At 45.0% G+C, this 14832-nt stretch overlaps 2 protein-coding genes across 4 annotated transcripts in view; one reads left to right on the top strand and one right to left on the bottom strand.

Moving 5' to 3' along the window:
- The window catches only part of NOB1 (NIN1 (RPN12) binding protein 1 homolog), a 153113-nt gene that overhangs the window by 8074 nt on the left and 130207 nt on the right, over positions 1–14832 (top strand). The gene's annotated exons all lie outside the window — the stretch shown is intronic.
- WWP2 (WW domain containing E3 ubiquitin protein ligase 2) overlaps positions 1–14832 on the bottom strand; it is a 139786-nt gene that overhangs the window by 13976 nt on the left and 110978 nt on the right. For all 3 annotated transcript variants that reach the window (XM_012742395.3, XM_075995754.1, XM_075995755.1), the window contains 2 exons: positions 9834–9923; positions 4625–4799 (listed from right to left, as the gene is read on the bottom strand). In XM_012742395.3, the coding sequence (XP_012597849.2) occupies positions 4625–4799; positions 9834–9923 (265 nt within the window). The remainder of the gene's footprint in view (positions 1–4624; positions 4800–9833; positions 9924–14832) is intronic.

Below are 14832 nucleotides of genomic sequence, written 5' to 3'. Positions count from 1 at the left end.
GGGACTTGACTGCCAGCGAACCCCCTTCCACAGCCCTCCCTCCGCCCCTCGCTACAAGGACAGAGAAACTTTCTTTCCAAGGTGGCAACACAGGCTCCTCTTCCAAGCAAGTTCCAACAAAGACGTTTAAGTCTGGAAACCATAGGTCCCCTGATGGGACAGAGCCCCCTTTCAGCGAAAGGGCTCCTGCCTACGCGGAATGGAACCGCGCGAAGGTGGGGGCAGCCGACCTGGATTTCAGGCGCTTTACCGTCAGTTTCACGGAGGTGCTTAAAATCTCCGTCACAATTCACAGTCGATCATTACCGGAAAAAAAAAAACTCCCCAATTTGCAAAAGCCATGTTGGTATGTGTTTGTGTGTTGGAGGGTTGGGGAAACAGGGTACAAGCATCTCATAAAACCCAGGTTCCTCTAACTTTGTTTTGTAGTCAACACATAGTTGTTAAAACATTCGGCAGGAGAAGCGAAGGAACCAACATGAAAATGCACGTATTGCAGACACCGAAGACAAATGAAACACAGTTCTAAGCACTGAGTGACAACGATGGCCTTGAAACAGAGAAGAACTACAGAAAAGGTTATTTTAAGAAATTGAAACAAGAGGCACCAGGTGCAAAATTGTTTGCTGCTTCAGGTCCTGCTTCGGAATGAGCAGATAATCTATAAAGCGTTCAGGAGCTGGGACGGGAATTGCCTTCCTGCCAGGACCAACTGGGCCTCCGTGGGCGCCCAGTCCCCTTCCACTTAACTGTACAAATTGACAAGACCAAAAGGCCTTTCTTGACGGCCTCCCTGACCAGCACTGAACCAGGAGCAGAAAATATATTTATCGGCCCCTTTCTTTACCCTTGCCTTCTTAAAAATAACCCAAGGTTTATACAATGTTGGTTCTCTTTTGTTAGAGGGGTTTTTTTAAAAAATTGTCTTTGGTGTCCTCCCATCCTCATTCTATCAGAACTCCACCCTCCCTAACCTGTAAGAAGGGGAGGGAAGAGGCAGATGGGAAAGGAAGAGACACCAGAGACTGATGAACACAACCAGCACGTGAAATCAGATCCAATGGAAGCCAATGCTCATAATGATCTTACTTCTTATAGTCAGAGTGAAACACTTGACTCTTTTGGATATTTCTTCCCTGAGATATACAGTACCACTTGAAAAATAAGAAAAGAAAGCCAAAAGGAAGGAAGTAAACAGATGCCAAGGAGAACCAAAAAATAAAAGCTACACATCATGGCCAGAAAACCAAAAGCCAAAACCCTACACCTCCAATAAGCCAACCCACTGCCCCTTCCAGCACTGGCCCTGAGATGAGAGATCCCAAAGTGCTGTGTGGGGCACAAGGGAAAGCACACAGACAGGAGTAAGGGGGGACTGCAGCCATGTGCCCAGGAGGGAGATGCTGGGATGTGCAGGTAACTGTAAGACAGAAGATGATCCCCTTTATTACTAGAAGAGAAAGGAGCGCTGCTGAATCAGTCCCTGGGTTGGGAGATCTGGGTGCAGCCCCAAGCCAGAGAGCTCACACGAGCGCAAGTCCCTCGGGGACTAAGCACCAAGTTCCAGTAATATTTTAAGATACAAACTCAGGAATAAAGAATGTCTAGCAAATACAGCTGAGGGCAAGAAAGGTTCTGGGAAGGGCATGAAGGTTGCCATGTCCAAAGCGGGCATCGTTTTTTTAGGGAGACACCCAATGGACGCAGAACAAAACCCAGGTGGCTTGAGAATTCAATCCACAGGGCTCTCTGCAGAGTGACAGACACGTTGTATGTTTCTGAATAATGCAATTTGGAGTCTACACACTAAGAGCCACAAAATGATTTGTTTCAATCCTGTAGACACTGTCTACCTCCGTTAGTTACCAAGGGAGGGACAAAGGGAGAGTAAAAGAAGAGGTGCTCCAGGGGTCGGGGAACATGTGATGGTCCTGTCACAATGGCACAACATGCGTGGCTATGCCAAGCATCCTTGGTGGCTCCCAGCAGGAACACGATAGAGGGCAAAAGGAAGCTGCAAGGGTGAAACAATTGACAAAAAATCATGCATGAGGATCATAAGCAACTAGCTTCATTGGGGAGTTAGGAAAGGAAAACTGGGCAGAAATAAGGGGAACAATAATGCAGGGGAAGTGGAAACGGTGTGTGCTGAGGCTGATGGCAGCAAGGAATGACAGGAGGCTGCAACCTGGGAGTCCCTTGATTGTCATCCCCAACTGTAGTTCATGTTCTCTGCAGCGCAGGGAAGAAGAACAAGGTCTCTGTTGAAGCCCAGCAAGGGGAGGAGGGAAGCCGCTCATGTAGTATCGGCTCTCAAATCTTCCAAGTCAAATCCTGGGCTGGAGCCAAACCCCAAAATAACTGTATGAAAGCAACCCTTCTTACCCGTAACCAGGACATGGCACCATAGCAAACAAGAGGGGAAAACCAAATCCAGAGCAGGAGGAAAATCAACAGAGAGACATTGAAAGCAGACCAAAAAAAGATTCCTACCACGTTTTTCAATCTGAGTCTTGTTTCGTGTAGAAAAGGTAACATCACCTCTACGCAGAATCTTCCTATCTATCCCCACTATGCTGGGAAAACCATTTAAGGGCACTCAGAAAGAAAACCTTTTTAGTGTTTAATTTTTACTTCTAGGGAACCCTCTAAGTCAAAGTTTTACCTCTATGAGCCCAGAATGGCATTGCTAAAAGAAGAGAGGTAGGCGAGAGGAATGAACGCTCCAAAATCTGTGAATCTTTCCTTTCATACACCAAACATCTCGGTCAACCTCTAGAACCTACTTGGTGGGTCATATGGAAGGGAAAAAATTCCTTTAATGAATTTTTTTTTTTTAAATTAGAGAAGCTGGATAATCAGGGAGACAAAAACCACATGAAACTCCTAAAATACGTCCTTGTTTCTAAGTCAAAGGACAGACAGGTCAAAGACGACCTTCCCCATTTTGCAGCCACGGCTACTCAAGAAAATAGCAGGCAAAGTCGTCGGGGCCCAGGTCAAAAGGAACAATCTCTGAAATGCAGAGAATGACCAGACTCCATCCACTATTGAAACATGCCAGAACTGGATGCTGGGCACATGTGACCGGGCTAGGGGTGGGAAGCCTGGCATGAGAACATGAGCACTGCTGGTAGGGATAAGTCACTGGGCACAAATTGCAGAGGGACACCACTGTTGACCTTGGAGGAAGCTTACAAGGACAAATGCCATGCTTTCTGCTCACCCACACTGTATGACGAGCAATCAGCCTCCACAGAGAGAACAGGTGACAAACTAGCCAAGGGAGATGCCACGGTGACTTCTAGTTAATGATGGAGTTCCTGCTTGGGTGAGCAGAGAGAAAGCCACAAATGAAGGCAAAGGTAACAATGAATGCTGCTTACTTTAAATGGGATTAAAGATTTTTCTGAGCATCTAACTAGGGTAGTATCCAATGTAGAAATGGGTAGTAGGGTTAAAATTCATTTCAAACAGAAACAATGTCACACACAGTGATGAGGGGTCAGGATCCAGCCTGCATGACAGCACCACACCTGCGCCAGTCCTACTGTGGATTCCAGCCTTCACGTTCACGGTGCTCTGAGAAAACGCAATCAGAACTCCAGCCTAGGAACCCACCTCTCCCTGCCAAAGAGGCCGCTCAGCTGGGCTCCCCCCAGCTCTAGGTCACTGGTGGAGGCTCCAGGAGGTGGGGCTGGGAGGGTCCCTAAAGGGACACAGTATATGGGACCATTAGACAGTGAATTTGGGACCAGAGCACCCTGAATTCTGGACTAGAAAGTTTAAAATGTTATTTTGTAGGTAATGACCAAGAGAAGGTTTTGTGCCAGTAAAGTGATACAATGATGTATTTGAAGATTGCTCTGGTGGGAAACAGGCAGCTGATTGGCAGAGAGAGAGGCCAACAGAGAGAACAAGGCAGAGGCTGCTCTAACAATTCAGATGGGAAGTGGCAGAGGAAAATATCAGACACAATTCGGCTGAGCTAGGCCAGGGGTCAACAAACTTTTCCTGTAAAGGGCCAGACAGTATATGCTTTAGGCTTTGTGAGCCATATAGTCTCTGCTGTTACTACTTAACTCTACCATTGTACTATGAAAGCATTAACAGTCACTGTGTAAACTCTTAGACATGCCTATGTTCCAATAAAACTTTATTTATAAAACCAGCCAGTGGGCCAGTTTGGCACAGGGGCTATTGTTTGCTAACCCCTGATCCAGATGGATTTTAGAAGGTCTTCGATCCTTGAGAATCTGTCAGGTAACAAAGATTTACTGAAAAACAGCAGCAGCAATGGAAAGAGAAGAACTGGGGTGACTGCTTTGATCTGAGATGTGGGAGAAGTCAAGTTGACCTTCAGGTTTCAGGTAAAGGAAAATGGACTTGAATGGAAGGGACATAGAAGAAAGCTAGTCTTGGAAAAAAGATGGTGAATTCTGTTTCAGAGATGTTGATTCCTTAAACACAGAGGCTACACATGGAGTTGCTAAGTTAGAAACACTGGCATTTGAGGAATTTCACTGTGATGAGTAAAATCTCCTCTGCTCACCAAATAGGTCAACAGAGAACAGTGAAGCTCGGGGAGGCTCCCCTGCCTGGAGGGAAGCCCCTGCCCTCTCACCTGGTAGAGAAATCTTTGGCTGAAGTGCTGCATGGCCCCCTGGAGCTGATTCCGCTGCGACTGCCACTGCTCGTAGTTGCGCACGTACTCGGCTGTCGGGCGCTGCCAGGTGGTGGTCCGGGTGTTGTGATCCACATAGTAAAACCTGCCTCGGGGATCTGTGCGTTTTTCCCAGCTGGAAACAGTAAACTCAGGATGAATATAGTGACCACCCTGCCCCCAAATTACAGAAGAATCTCAGGATGACTGGCAAGGAGGGACCAGGGGAGGGCAAGGGATAGTGTCTGGCATGGCCCGGAATCCCAATCACAGGGGCTTCTCGTGCTTAGATGTTATAGCAGACATCTGTGGCTGCCTCCAGCCACCAATCCCTCCTTGCCATTACATCCTGATCTCCATTCCAGGGACGCATGCGCTTCTGGGGAAGCTGACTCTGTTCCCGGCCCCAGAACTGAATGGTCAACTGGACCAGTAGTGGGCATGTGATCTGTGCCAGGCCAATCAGGGCAAATCTCAGGCTTTTTACTACAATTTCTAGGAAAAACGTATTCTCTCGTCTTCTCCGAGTTATGATTCAGTCCGGGGGGGTTGGGTGGGGTGGGGGGAGGGGCTGTTGACTACCATTTTGGACCCATATGCAGTATAAAGTTGACCCAGTAGATGTTAGGGTAGAAAAACAGAAGAAAACATTGGTTACACTGTTGAGCCACTAGCTCAAGCTTTACTTGAAATCGGGATTTATATCTAGAATTTTCAGTTACATCAGCCAACAAATTCCCTTAGGCCAATCGGGACACCAATATTTGTAATTTGCAACTGCAACTCTTCTGATATAAGGTGCCAATGAAAACACACTATAGGTCATGAGAGGAAGACACAGTCCAGACAGCAGCAGGACTCTCCACATTACCACCTTCCCAAACTCGGCCCTAAAACACCCACGGGCAAGGCAGGACTGGAACAGGCGGTAAAAAGCCCCAACTGTGCTTGGTAGGTAAACTCTCAAACACAAGGGAGAAGTGATCAAAAGAAAACAGGAAAGGGAACTTTCTAGGGTGATGGAGGTTTTCTCCGCCTTGATGGGTGTGGGTTCCATGGGTGACAAAACTCATAGCCTGTAACACCTGAGGTCTGTGCATCTCACAGTATGGAAATTACAACCCAAGGTGAAAAAGTGAACTTGAATCTAATCAAGCCTCCATATCTAGCTACCAGTTGACAGGAAAGACAAGGGAGAGAGGAACATGTTATAAAACACCACAGGGTCACAATCAGCCACATCCAGAGTGTGAGAAATTCTACAGGACAAATGCCCAGTTTCTGCAACAAATACATGGCCTGGAAATAAAAAATAAGAAAGGGCTGGGAAACTTACAGACCGAGACAGACTTAAGAGACGTATCAGCCAAAAGCAACGTGTTGACCTTGGGTTTGGATGTGATTCAAACCAAACAAGTACAAAAACGTATTTAAAGACACTTGGGGACAACGGAACACAAGCTGGGTATGACATGACATAAGGAATGTGATTGTGTTGGGTGGGATAGTGGTATTGTGGATTTTTATGTTTTCTTTAAAAAAAAAAAAACTCTTCTGTTAGAGACATATGTGACATATTTATAGGTCAATGGATATGATGTCTGAGATTTGCTTTAACATTCATCAGCCCCTGGGAGGTCAGATGAAACAAGCTGTTATTAATTGTTGGAACCAGAAGAGGGTGACAAGGGATTCATTGTACTGTTCTTTCAGATTTGGTGTATGCTTGAAATTTTCCATTATAAATCTGAAAAACAGGGAGGAAAATGGTGAAAAGAAGAAGAAAGAGGTACCAACTGAAGAAACAGGACAAAGCCAATGCAGAGGGAACCCGGTGTGGGTTATTTGTTCCCTGACCACTGTCTCATTTCATCTCTGAATTCTCTTCTTACGCACATGACTACCGTGCTTCATCTGGTACCTGCTTTGATTTTCTGGGTTCTCCTCCTCGCTGACTTTTTGGCCACCTTTCAATGACCTTTTTAAACTCGAGGCACCCCTAAAAATGGCTTCCCCCAAGCAGCTCCCAAGCCCCACAGCCAGTTCCCAGAATGGACCACTAGACGGCCTCGCTTTCATGACCGGCTGTGACTGTGCGGTCAGGTGAGCGCCACAGCTCTCTCCCCACACCTGAGCCTTTCCTGGATCCCTCGGGCCCTCATCTCTCTGGATGAACACAGACCACTGCCATACCACTGCCCGAAGTCAATCACTGAGCCCAGGGCTTTTGTGTTCTCTCCCTGGCCTTGGCTCTCCATTTCTATGTCCACATCTGTGTCTCCTCTCCCGTGGACTACTGTGCCTACCGCAGAACTAACCTCCCATGTCCATCCACCCTTAAACAGCCACCGGAGTAACCCACTAGACTGCTCCGTGGGTCCCACTCCTGCCTAAAAACTTCAATGAACTCCCAGCCGCCCATGAGTCAAAATCCTTTAGTTAGTATTCTAGGCTCACAAATATCTGGAACCTTCCCGCCTTTCTCATAATTTCTCTAGTCATTTTTATTTATTTTATTTGTTATTAAAGAAATCATGTTTATATAGCTTTAAAATGCAATGAGAAACTGTGGTCTCCTGCTTCACTACAGTCTTGTTCCCTAAAGCCAACTACTTTCAACTCTCAACTGCTTCTGCTAATATATATGTATGTCCATGTCCCTACATAACATGTCTGTTCCATATTTGATGATTTTTGCCATATTTGATATTACTTATGGACTTTCCACTACAAAAGATGAGGATTTAGTTATTGTATTCCACCATCAATCCACACACTGCTGTCTCCTCTCCTCATCCTCCCAGTATGGAAAATCATCATTAAATCAGTATTCAGCATTCATACTATGATGATGTAGAATACTACAAATACATTTCCTGACTTATAATAATGTTTTGGTATTTTTTCTGAAGGCAAGAACTTCCTTGTTTCCTTCTGCTTGGATTTCAAGAAACTGTCACTAATTCCCCCCACAATCTGGGCCAGGACAGGTGTCACCTCCTATGGGTGGCATTAATCTCTCAGCCACATCTCTCCTTTGTTGGAGGTGGATGGTTGCATGTCCACATCCCAACTGCTTGACATTACTGTCCTGACTCATCTTCCCTCCTCTTCTCCCTGAGAACTCCCATGCCTTTGAGGTGAGTTCCCTGTGTCCTGCATCCCCCGTTCCTTCTTTCTTGGCCTCTTCTCATTTGGCAGAATAAATCAACTAGTAGCTTCCGAGAATGGATGCACCTTTCTCAGAAACCCAGCATGTCTGAAGATGCCTTTATTTCTACCCTCATGCTATAATGTTAAAATGACTAAAAGTTGATTTCATTTTCCACCAGAATGGTGACGATCCTGCTCTGTAGCTACAGTCGAGAAGGGTGGCATTCTTGAACCCTGCCCCTTTCTATGAACCCTGGTTACTCTACCTCCCGAGAAGCTTTCGAGATCTTCTCTTGGCACTAGGAAATTCCATTAGCTGTGCCTTGGGATGGGTCTTTCTTCATCCTCTGGGCTGGGCATTTGCTGGGCCCTTGGAATCTGGACATTGTATATTTCAGTTCTGCCAATTTTCTTTCTTCTTTTCTCTCTCTCTTTTTTTATCATTCCTATCATCTCATTCTCTATTCTTTCTTGCTAGAACCACATTAAGATATTTTACTAAAAGCTCTTGTTTTCTGTATGGTCCATTTCATGGCCTCCTGTTCTTGTTGCACAGATCCTAACTCTTTGAGGATATTAATTATAATTTGGTTTGCTTTTCTCATTTTTTTTTCTAGCTCTCCATATTGTTTACACCAAGTTCCCTTTTTCCTGTCTGCTGATATTTGGCTATTTGTTCGTGTTTTAAGAGTGAGCCACTATGGCTGGGTGCAGTGGCTCACACCTGTAATCCTAACATACTGGGAGGCCAAGGCAGGAGGATCACTTGAGACCAGGAGTTTGAAACCAGCCTGGGCAACACAGTGAGACACCACCTCTATTTAAAAAAAAATTATTTTAATGCTTAACAGATTTTTTTTTAATTTAAGAAGTCCATGTTTAACTTTGGTAACTTCATTTGACTTTAAGTCAAAGTAAAAAACATAAGCCGAGCATGGTGACTTTAATTCTACCCCTTTGGGAGGCCAAAGCAGGAGGATAGCTTGAGTTCAGGAGTTCGAGACCAGTCTGAGCAAGAGCAAGATCCCATCTCTACTAAAAATAGAAAAATTAGCTGGGCGTGGGGGCACATGCCTGTATTCCCAGCTACGTCAGAAGCTGAGGCAGAAGGATTGATTGAGCCTAAGAGTTTGAGGTTGCTATGTGAGCTATGATGACGCCACAGCACTCTAGCCTGGGCAACAAAGGGAGACTCTGTCTCAAAATAAAAACAAAATAAAACAAAACAGAGTGGGCACTAATGATGACAGATTATGCGTTTCCTCCCCAGAAGGTAGGGGAAAAAAAGGAAAACCCAAGCACTCCAACGGAAAACTGAAGCTGTAAGCAGCCCATCCACGGAAATTTGTAGGGCCAGAAGATGAGGTCGTATTTGCATGGCACACGCCTGACAGTTGAACCAAACAAAGCACAGGGGCTCTCCCAAGACTACCAACTTCCAACAGCCTTTCCCTCTGCAAACTTAGGAAGGGGAAGTGTGCATGCTTTACATAGGAGCCTTTCATGGCTGCTATACTGGGGGGTGGTTCTCTCTTGAAAGCAGAATACATTCCCTTTTGAAAGCTCTCAGGACCAGGAGACACATGTGGAAAGAACTTTCTGTCCCTGGCAGACAGGGAACCAAACCCCTTCTCCTTGAACTTGGACAGTCTTCCCTCACTTGGAAGCCTCTCTCATCCTTTGGTTTTGGAGAACTCAGAGGCATCTCCCGAAGCCCAGATGAACGAGAAGCGCTCTGCCTTTAGGGGCAGGTTGGGCACGGGGTGCAGTGAAATGTATCAGCGCTCCTTCTCTCTTGGCCTCTCATGCCCCTTTTGTTTCGAAGACATCCTCTAAAAATTCTAGACTGTCCTAAGAAACAAGAGCAAAATTAAGTGGATAGGAAAAGCAATCAAGTGACCCATGATAAATGCCACTCTACTCTGCTATCTCTGCAGAAAGGGACCGTTTCAAGAAGCCATTGGTTGACCCTTTGGACCAGTTCTGGAGGCTCAGGGCTTGCTGGTTCATGCCTTACCCTGGAGGAAGAGGCCGCTCCCAGGTGGTGGTCTTGGTATTGTGGTCGACATAATAGACACGTCCGTTGGGCAGCTCTCGTTGTTCCCATCTGAAAAATAAAGTCCAGGGAAGCATGAGATACTTGGTTGAAAGGCCCTGTTAGAAAGGAAGCCCTTCACCGCTGGCGTGGCTAACTTGGGGGAAACATCAAAGATGAAGCACAATTTCGACCCAGTGGTCGAGCCAGCTCTGTGCTGTTGCAGACGGCGCCACCCAGCAATGCTAAAAGTGCCCTTCATGGAATCAATGTACCAGGACACACCACAGATGGCTCTAAATTCCCCTAAATGAACCGTATGAATCCACATTCCATGGATTTTCCAAATCAGTATTTCTTGGCCATTTGGAGATCAAAGATCCCTTTAGGAATATAATGCAAGCTGAGGATCCTTTCCCTCCAAAATGTACTTAACTACAAAAATTTCTGAGTTTCATGGACCTCTCTAAAAGGTAATCTATGGACCCTCCAGCCTTTTTAGCCTACACAACCTGCTGAAGTCATAAACTACATGACTACTCCTGTTCTCCTAGCATTATATATATTCATGATCACATTTATTTTTAAAATACAAGATTCATTTGCAGAAGATCACAGCATACTGTTATTTATTGACTACTCTGTCCATGAGGTCGAGTCTGTGTGAAAGTTAATATAAAGATCAGGGTGCTGAGGGTAGCTTGTCTGTGCTAAAGGAAGAAGGACAAGGTAGCAGATGATTTAGAGACAATCCCTAAGCATGGTCAGTAGAAAATATAGCCAAGGAGAGCACCTAGTCCCACACCCCCGTTATTCACACACAGTCTGACAATAACTCCACTTACCCAGGATATAGTAACCTATACATAAAGGATGCAAAAAACTTATTTATATAATGCTTACTGCTTTATAAAGGATGCTAACAGTCCTGTGAGCCTTTATGCTTTACATTGATTTTACTTATTTATACTTTTAGGTACTGTCTAGGGGAAATTGGCCTTTTCCAGAAAGCTACTATAGTCTGTTCTGCTGTAATGTTTGTTCTGAAAATGCAAATTTATTCCAATGCTATTGATATATGAGGGTACAACATAAGCATAATGTGAATTCTGTGTTTAATTATGTAGGACTTTGGGGGGATATTTTTCTTTTTTAGAGATGGGGTCTTGCCATGTTGCCCAGACTGGTCTCAAACCCTGGGCTTAAATAATCCCTGGTAGCTTTGGATTACAAATATGTACCACCATGCCCAGCTTGTATGCATGATTTATTTATTTATTTATTTATTTTGAGACAGAGTCTCACTTTGTTGCCCAGGCTAGAGTGAGTGCCATGGTGTCAGCCTAGCTCACAGCAACCTCACACTCCTGGGCTCAAGTGATCCTTCTGCCTCAGCCTCCCGAGTAGCTGGGACCGCAAGCATGAGCCATCATGCCCAGCTAATTTTTTCTATACATATTAGTTGGCCAATTAATTTCTTTCTATTTATGATAGAGATGGGGTCTCGCTCTTGCTCAGGCTGGTTTCGAACTCCTGACCTCGAGCAATCTGCCCGCCTCAGCCTCCCAGAGTGCTAGGATTACAGGCGTGAGCCACCGCGCCTGGCCTGTATGCATGATTTTGTCTGTGAGAAACTCTAGATGCACACGGAAACCTTCCCCCAGCTAAACCCAGTCACACAAGAATGCACAAAACCCATAGGCACCTACCAGCTACCTCAGTTTACCACATATTATATGCCACACTATCCATATCTGGTGTTAAAACTCCCATCTGGTCTCAAATACCCCTCCTTGCACCACTTCACAGTAACATTCACAAACTCCAACCCTCCCAATACCTGCTTCCACAAGCAAACTGCAGGTCTTCTCAAGGGAAGATATCATACTTATCGTAGACCACAGTGATACTAAAAGAAAAACTTTAGAAAAAATAAAATTTAACAGAGTTTATTTGAGCAGAGGAGGGATGCATGAATTGGGCAGTACTCAGAACAAAAAGAGGTTCAGAGATCTTTGCCCAGCAGTGTGAACAGTGAGTTTTTAGAGGCTGAAATGGAAGCAAAGTAGATAAATTATCTGAACAGCTACACCTAGGTATCTGCCTTACTCGGGCATGGTCTGTTCAGAGGACTGCCTGTGAATGGCTGAAACCCAGCTATTTGTTACAAAAAATATACTCCTAATTTAGGTTTTGGTTTGTTTACGCACTAAGTCAGGTTGCTGCTTGTTATGTAAGAACTCAAAGCACGGAGACCATCTCAGGCTAATGACTCTTGCTTATTTAGTTAACACTACAAACACCATTAAAATACGCTTGGGGGAGCCGGGCGCGGTGGCTCACACCTGTAATCCTAACACTCTGGGAGGCTGAGGCGGGCGGACTGCTCAAGGTCAGGAGTTCGAAACCAGCCTGAGCAAGAGCGAGACCCCGTCTCTACTATAAATAGAAAGAAATTAATTGGCCAACTAATATATATATAAAATTAGCCGGGCATGGTGGCGCATGCCTGTAGTCCCAGCTACTCGGGAGGCTGAGGCAGCAGGATTGCTTGAGCCCAGGAGTTTGAGGTTGCTGTGAGCTAGGCTGATGCCACGGCACTCACTCTAGCCTGGGCAACAAGCGAGACTCTGTCTCAAAAAATAAAATAAAATAAAATAAAATAAAATAAAATAAAATAAAATAAAATAAAATAAAATAAAATAAAATAAAAAATACGCTTGGGAACATTTTCTCTTGTGGTTACTCTTGCTTGAGGCTCTGACTGATGAGAATCCTGGGATTTGACCCAGGCATCCCGGTTCCTCCCACTGCAAAAGGAAGATCATCATCATTCAGTATTTTACGAAAAGGGCAGGATCTGGGCAAAGTGGCCAGATGAAAGGGCACACTACTGGGTGAAGTTAAAGATTTCCCTCTGGATGCCCTTCTGAATTAAAGATGAAAAAGGAACAATATGGTCAGCTCAGGAGGCTGAACCCCATCTCATTTCTGGGGTTCTGCAGGGGCCTTCCAGCACAGAAGGCAGGGTGGCTACCATAGTTTCTCACCGATCCTCCAAATGCCCCTGTCTGCATGGTAACAGAAGAGCAAATCCGATGTCCTCTTTATTCACCTGAATTTGGAAATGAGGAGAGTCCTGAGAAAGATACTTGACTTTGAAAACTGGAGCACCTAGAGCCAACAGCAGCAAACCACTCTTTCCTAACGTTGCTCCCGATACGATTTATGTAGCTGAGAACTCTTCAGCATCGCCTAAGAAGTCAGCTAAGAAGTCCTTCCCTTCCTTGAAAACAGGGGTTCCTTGGATAGTTTCATGGCACAAAAGCCCCACAATATTCATTCTGTAGTGTGCTCATTTTGCAGTCAACATTCAGAACACTGTCCATGAGTGGGCTTCTCCTTTTATAAAGACAAAATATCTATTGTAGCAACAGGAGATAAAAAATCACTAACATTTTTCTTTTGTTCCCCAAATTTTTCTAATAAAACTTTCATCTTATAAGCAGTCTCCACCTTTGACTTCTTTTATATTTCATTTGAGACAAGAGGAAAACTTTGGCTTTAATTATACTTTGGCTAATGTTTTGATTTGAAAATAGGATCACACTTCAAATTCCATGAAGTTGATAAATGCCTTTAATTGACACTGTGGCATTCCCACACACTGTTAGACATGAAATCGGTGTTACGTCCTCTTGCCTTGCGTTCAACCATTTCAGTGGGGCTTTAGAGTGTGCAGGCCCAGACAAGATCTGCCCTTCCATCTTTGATCGCAGCTGATCCCAGGAATCAAAGTCTGTCTGTCAGGGACCATTATTGTTCAGCAAAGCTCAATGTCCTTCTGTGAACCCTCTCAATGGGCTTAGCTAGAAAAATAGCTACCAGAGGAACAAGACCTTTCTTCCATTGCGTTTTTTGATATCTACATTTTTCCTTTCACAATTGGACCCCTGCTCAGATGAAATGTCCATGTGGGTCCTCCCTGATCCATGACCTGGCCTGCTGAGAACTCCCACTCCCCCCTCACCTGCACGGCTATTCAAAATCCATACACACCTCTCCCCTCCATTCATCTCGCACAGTTGGTTGATTCTGTCGTCAACCCAACAGGCCTCCCGGTTCCCATTCCCCCTCGGTCGTTGCTGAATGACATAGATGAAGCCTCTGACTGTCTTGGTTTGGTCCCCCCATGCCAAGAAAGTGGCACTGGCATCGACTTTTAATCAGCATATCCCTGTCAGGGGTCAGGCTCTGTCCCTTAGAAGCATCTTCTGCACACAGAGATGAAAAGGCTTTTTAATCAAACTACCCATGGGTCTCCATACTGCATCTTGGTCACGTGGGTCACATCCTCTCTCCCTGAAAAGCTATCTTTGATGCTCTCGGGAACAGTGTTCAAAGCCCCAAGCTTGTTTCAGGTCCCTACCCAACACATTGCTCCTTGGCCCTCAATGAGTAACATTCAGTGGGATCGTGGACCACACAGGGTCTTTGTGTTTAAAAGTACTTAAAAAGTAGTCTCCCATTTCGATTAATCTTAGGCACTTTTTCTTCTGCCTAAATTACCTGTGCTGCTATGGATTTTAACTGCCCTCTATTCAGTGTTATATCTTCCACCCCTACCGCCAATTCCCTCATGATAGCCATCATTAAAAAGGCAAAGGCTAAAAAATCTCTATCTCGTTATTAGGATGACATCAATCATCTCTCTCCTATGTTATCTGAAAGGACATTGTCTGGTCTCCTGAAACACATTTGCTTGTAGAAGGTTCCCTAAAGGTCTTCAGGAAATTCATTCTCAATGATCCACCATTACCGTGTGTGTTCAGCCCTCCTTATCAACTTATTTCTTGGTCAGACTCCCCTATGATTGAAGAAGATATTACCATTTTACCAAGAGTAGGGTTAAACTAAGAAGGGATTAAAGCCGGGCAAAGAGTTCAGGTGTGTATCAGAAGTTCTTTAAATGGCCCGTACA

Source organism: Microcebus murinus, chromosome 20 (assembly GCF_040939455.1).
Source record: "Microcebus murinus isolate Inina chromosome 20, M.murinus_Inina_mat1.0, whole genome shotgun sequence".
Lineage (NCBI taxonomy): Eukaryota > Metazoa > Chordata > Mammalia > Primates > Cheirogaleidae > Microcebus > Microcebus murinus.
Note: the sequence above shows the minus strand (reverse complement) of the source record. Positions and strands in the feature narration are given on the sequence as shown.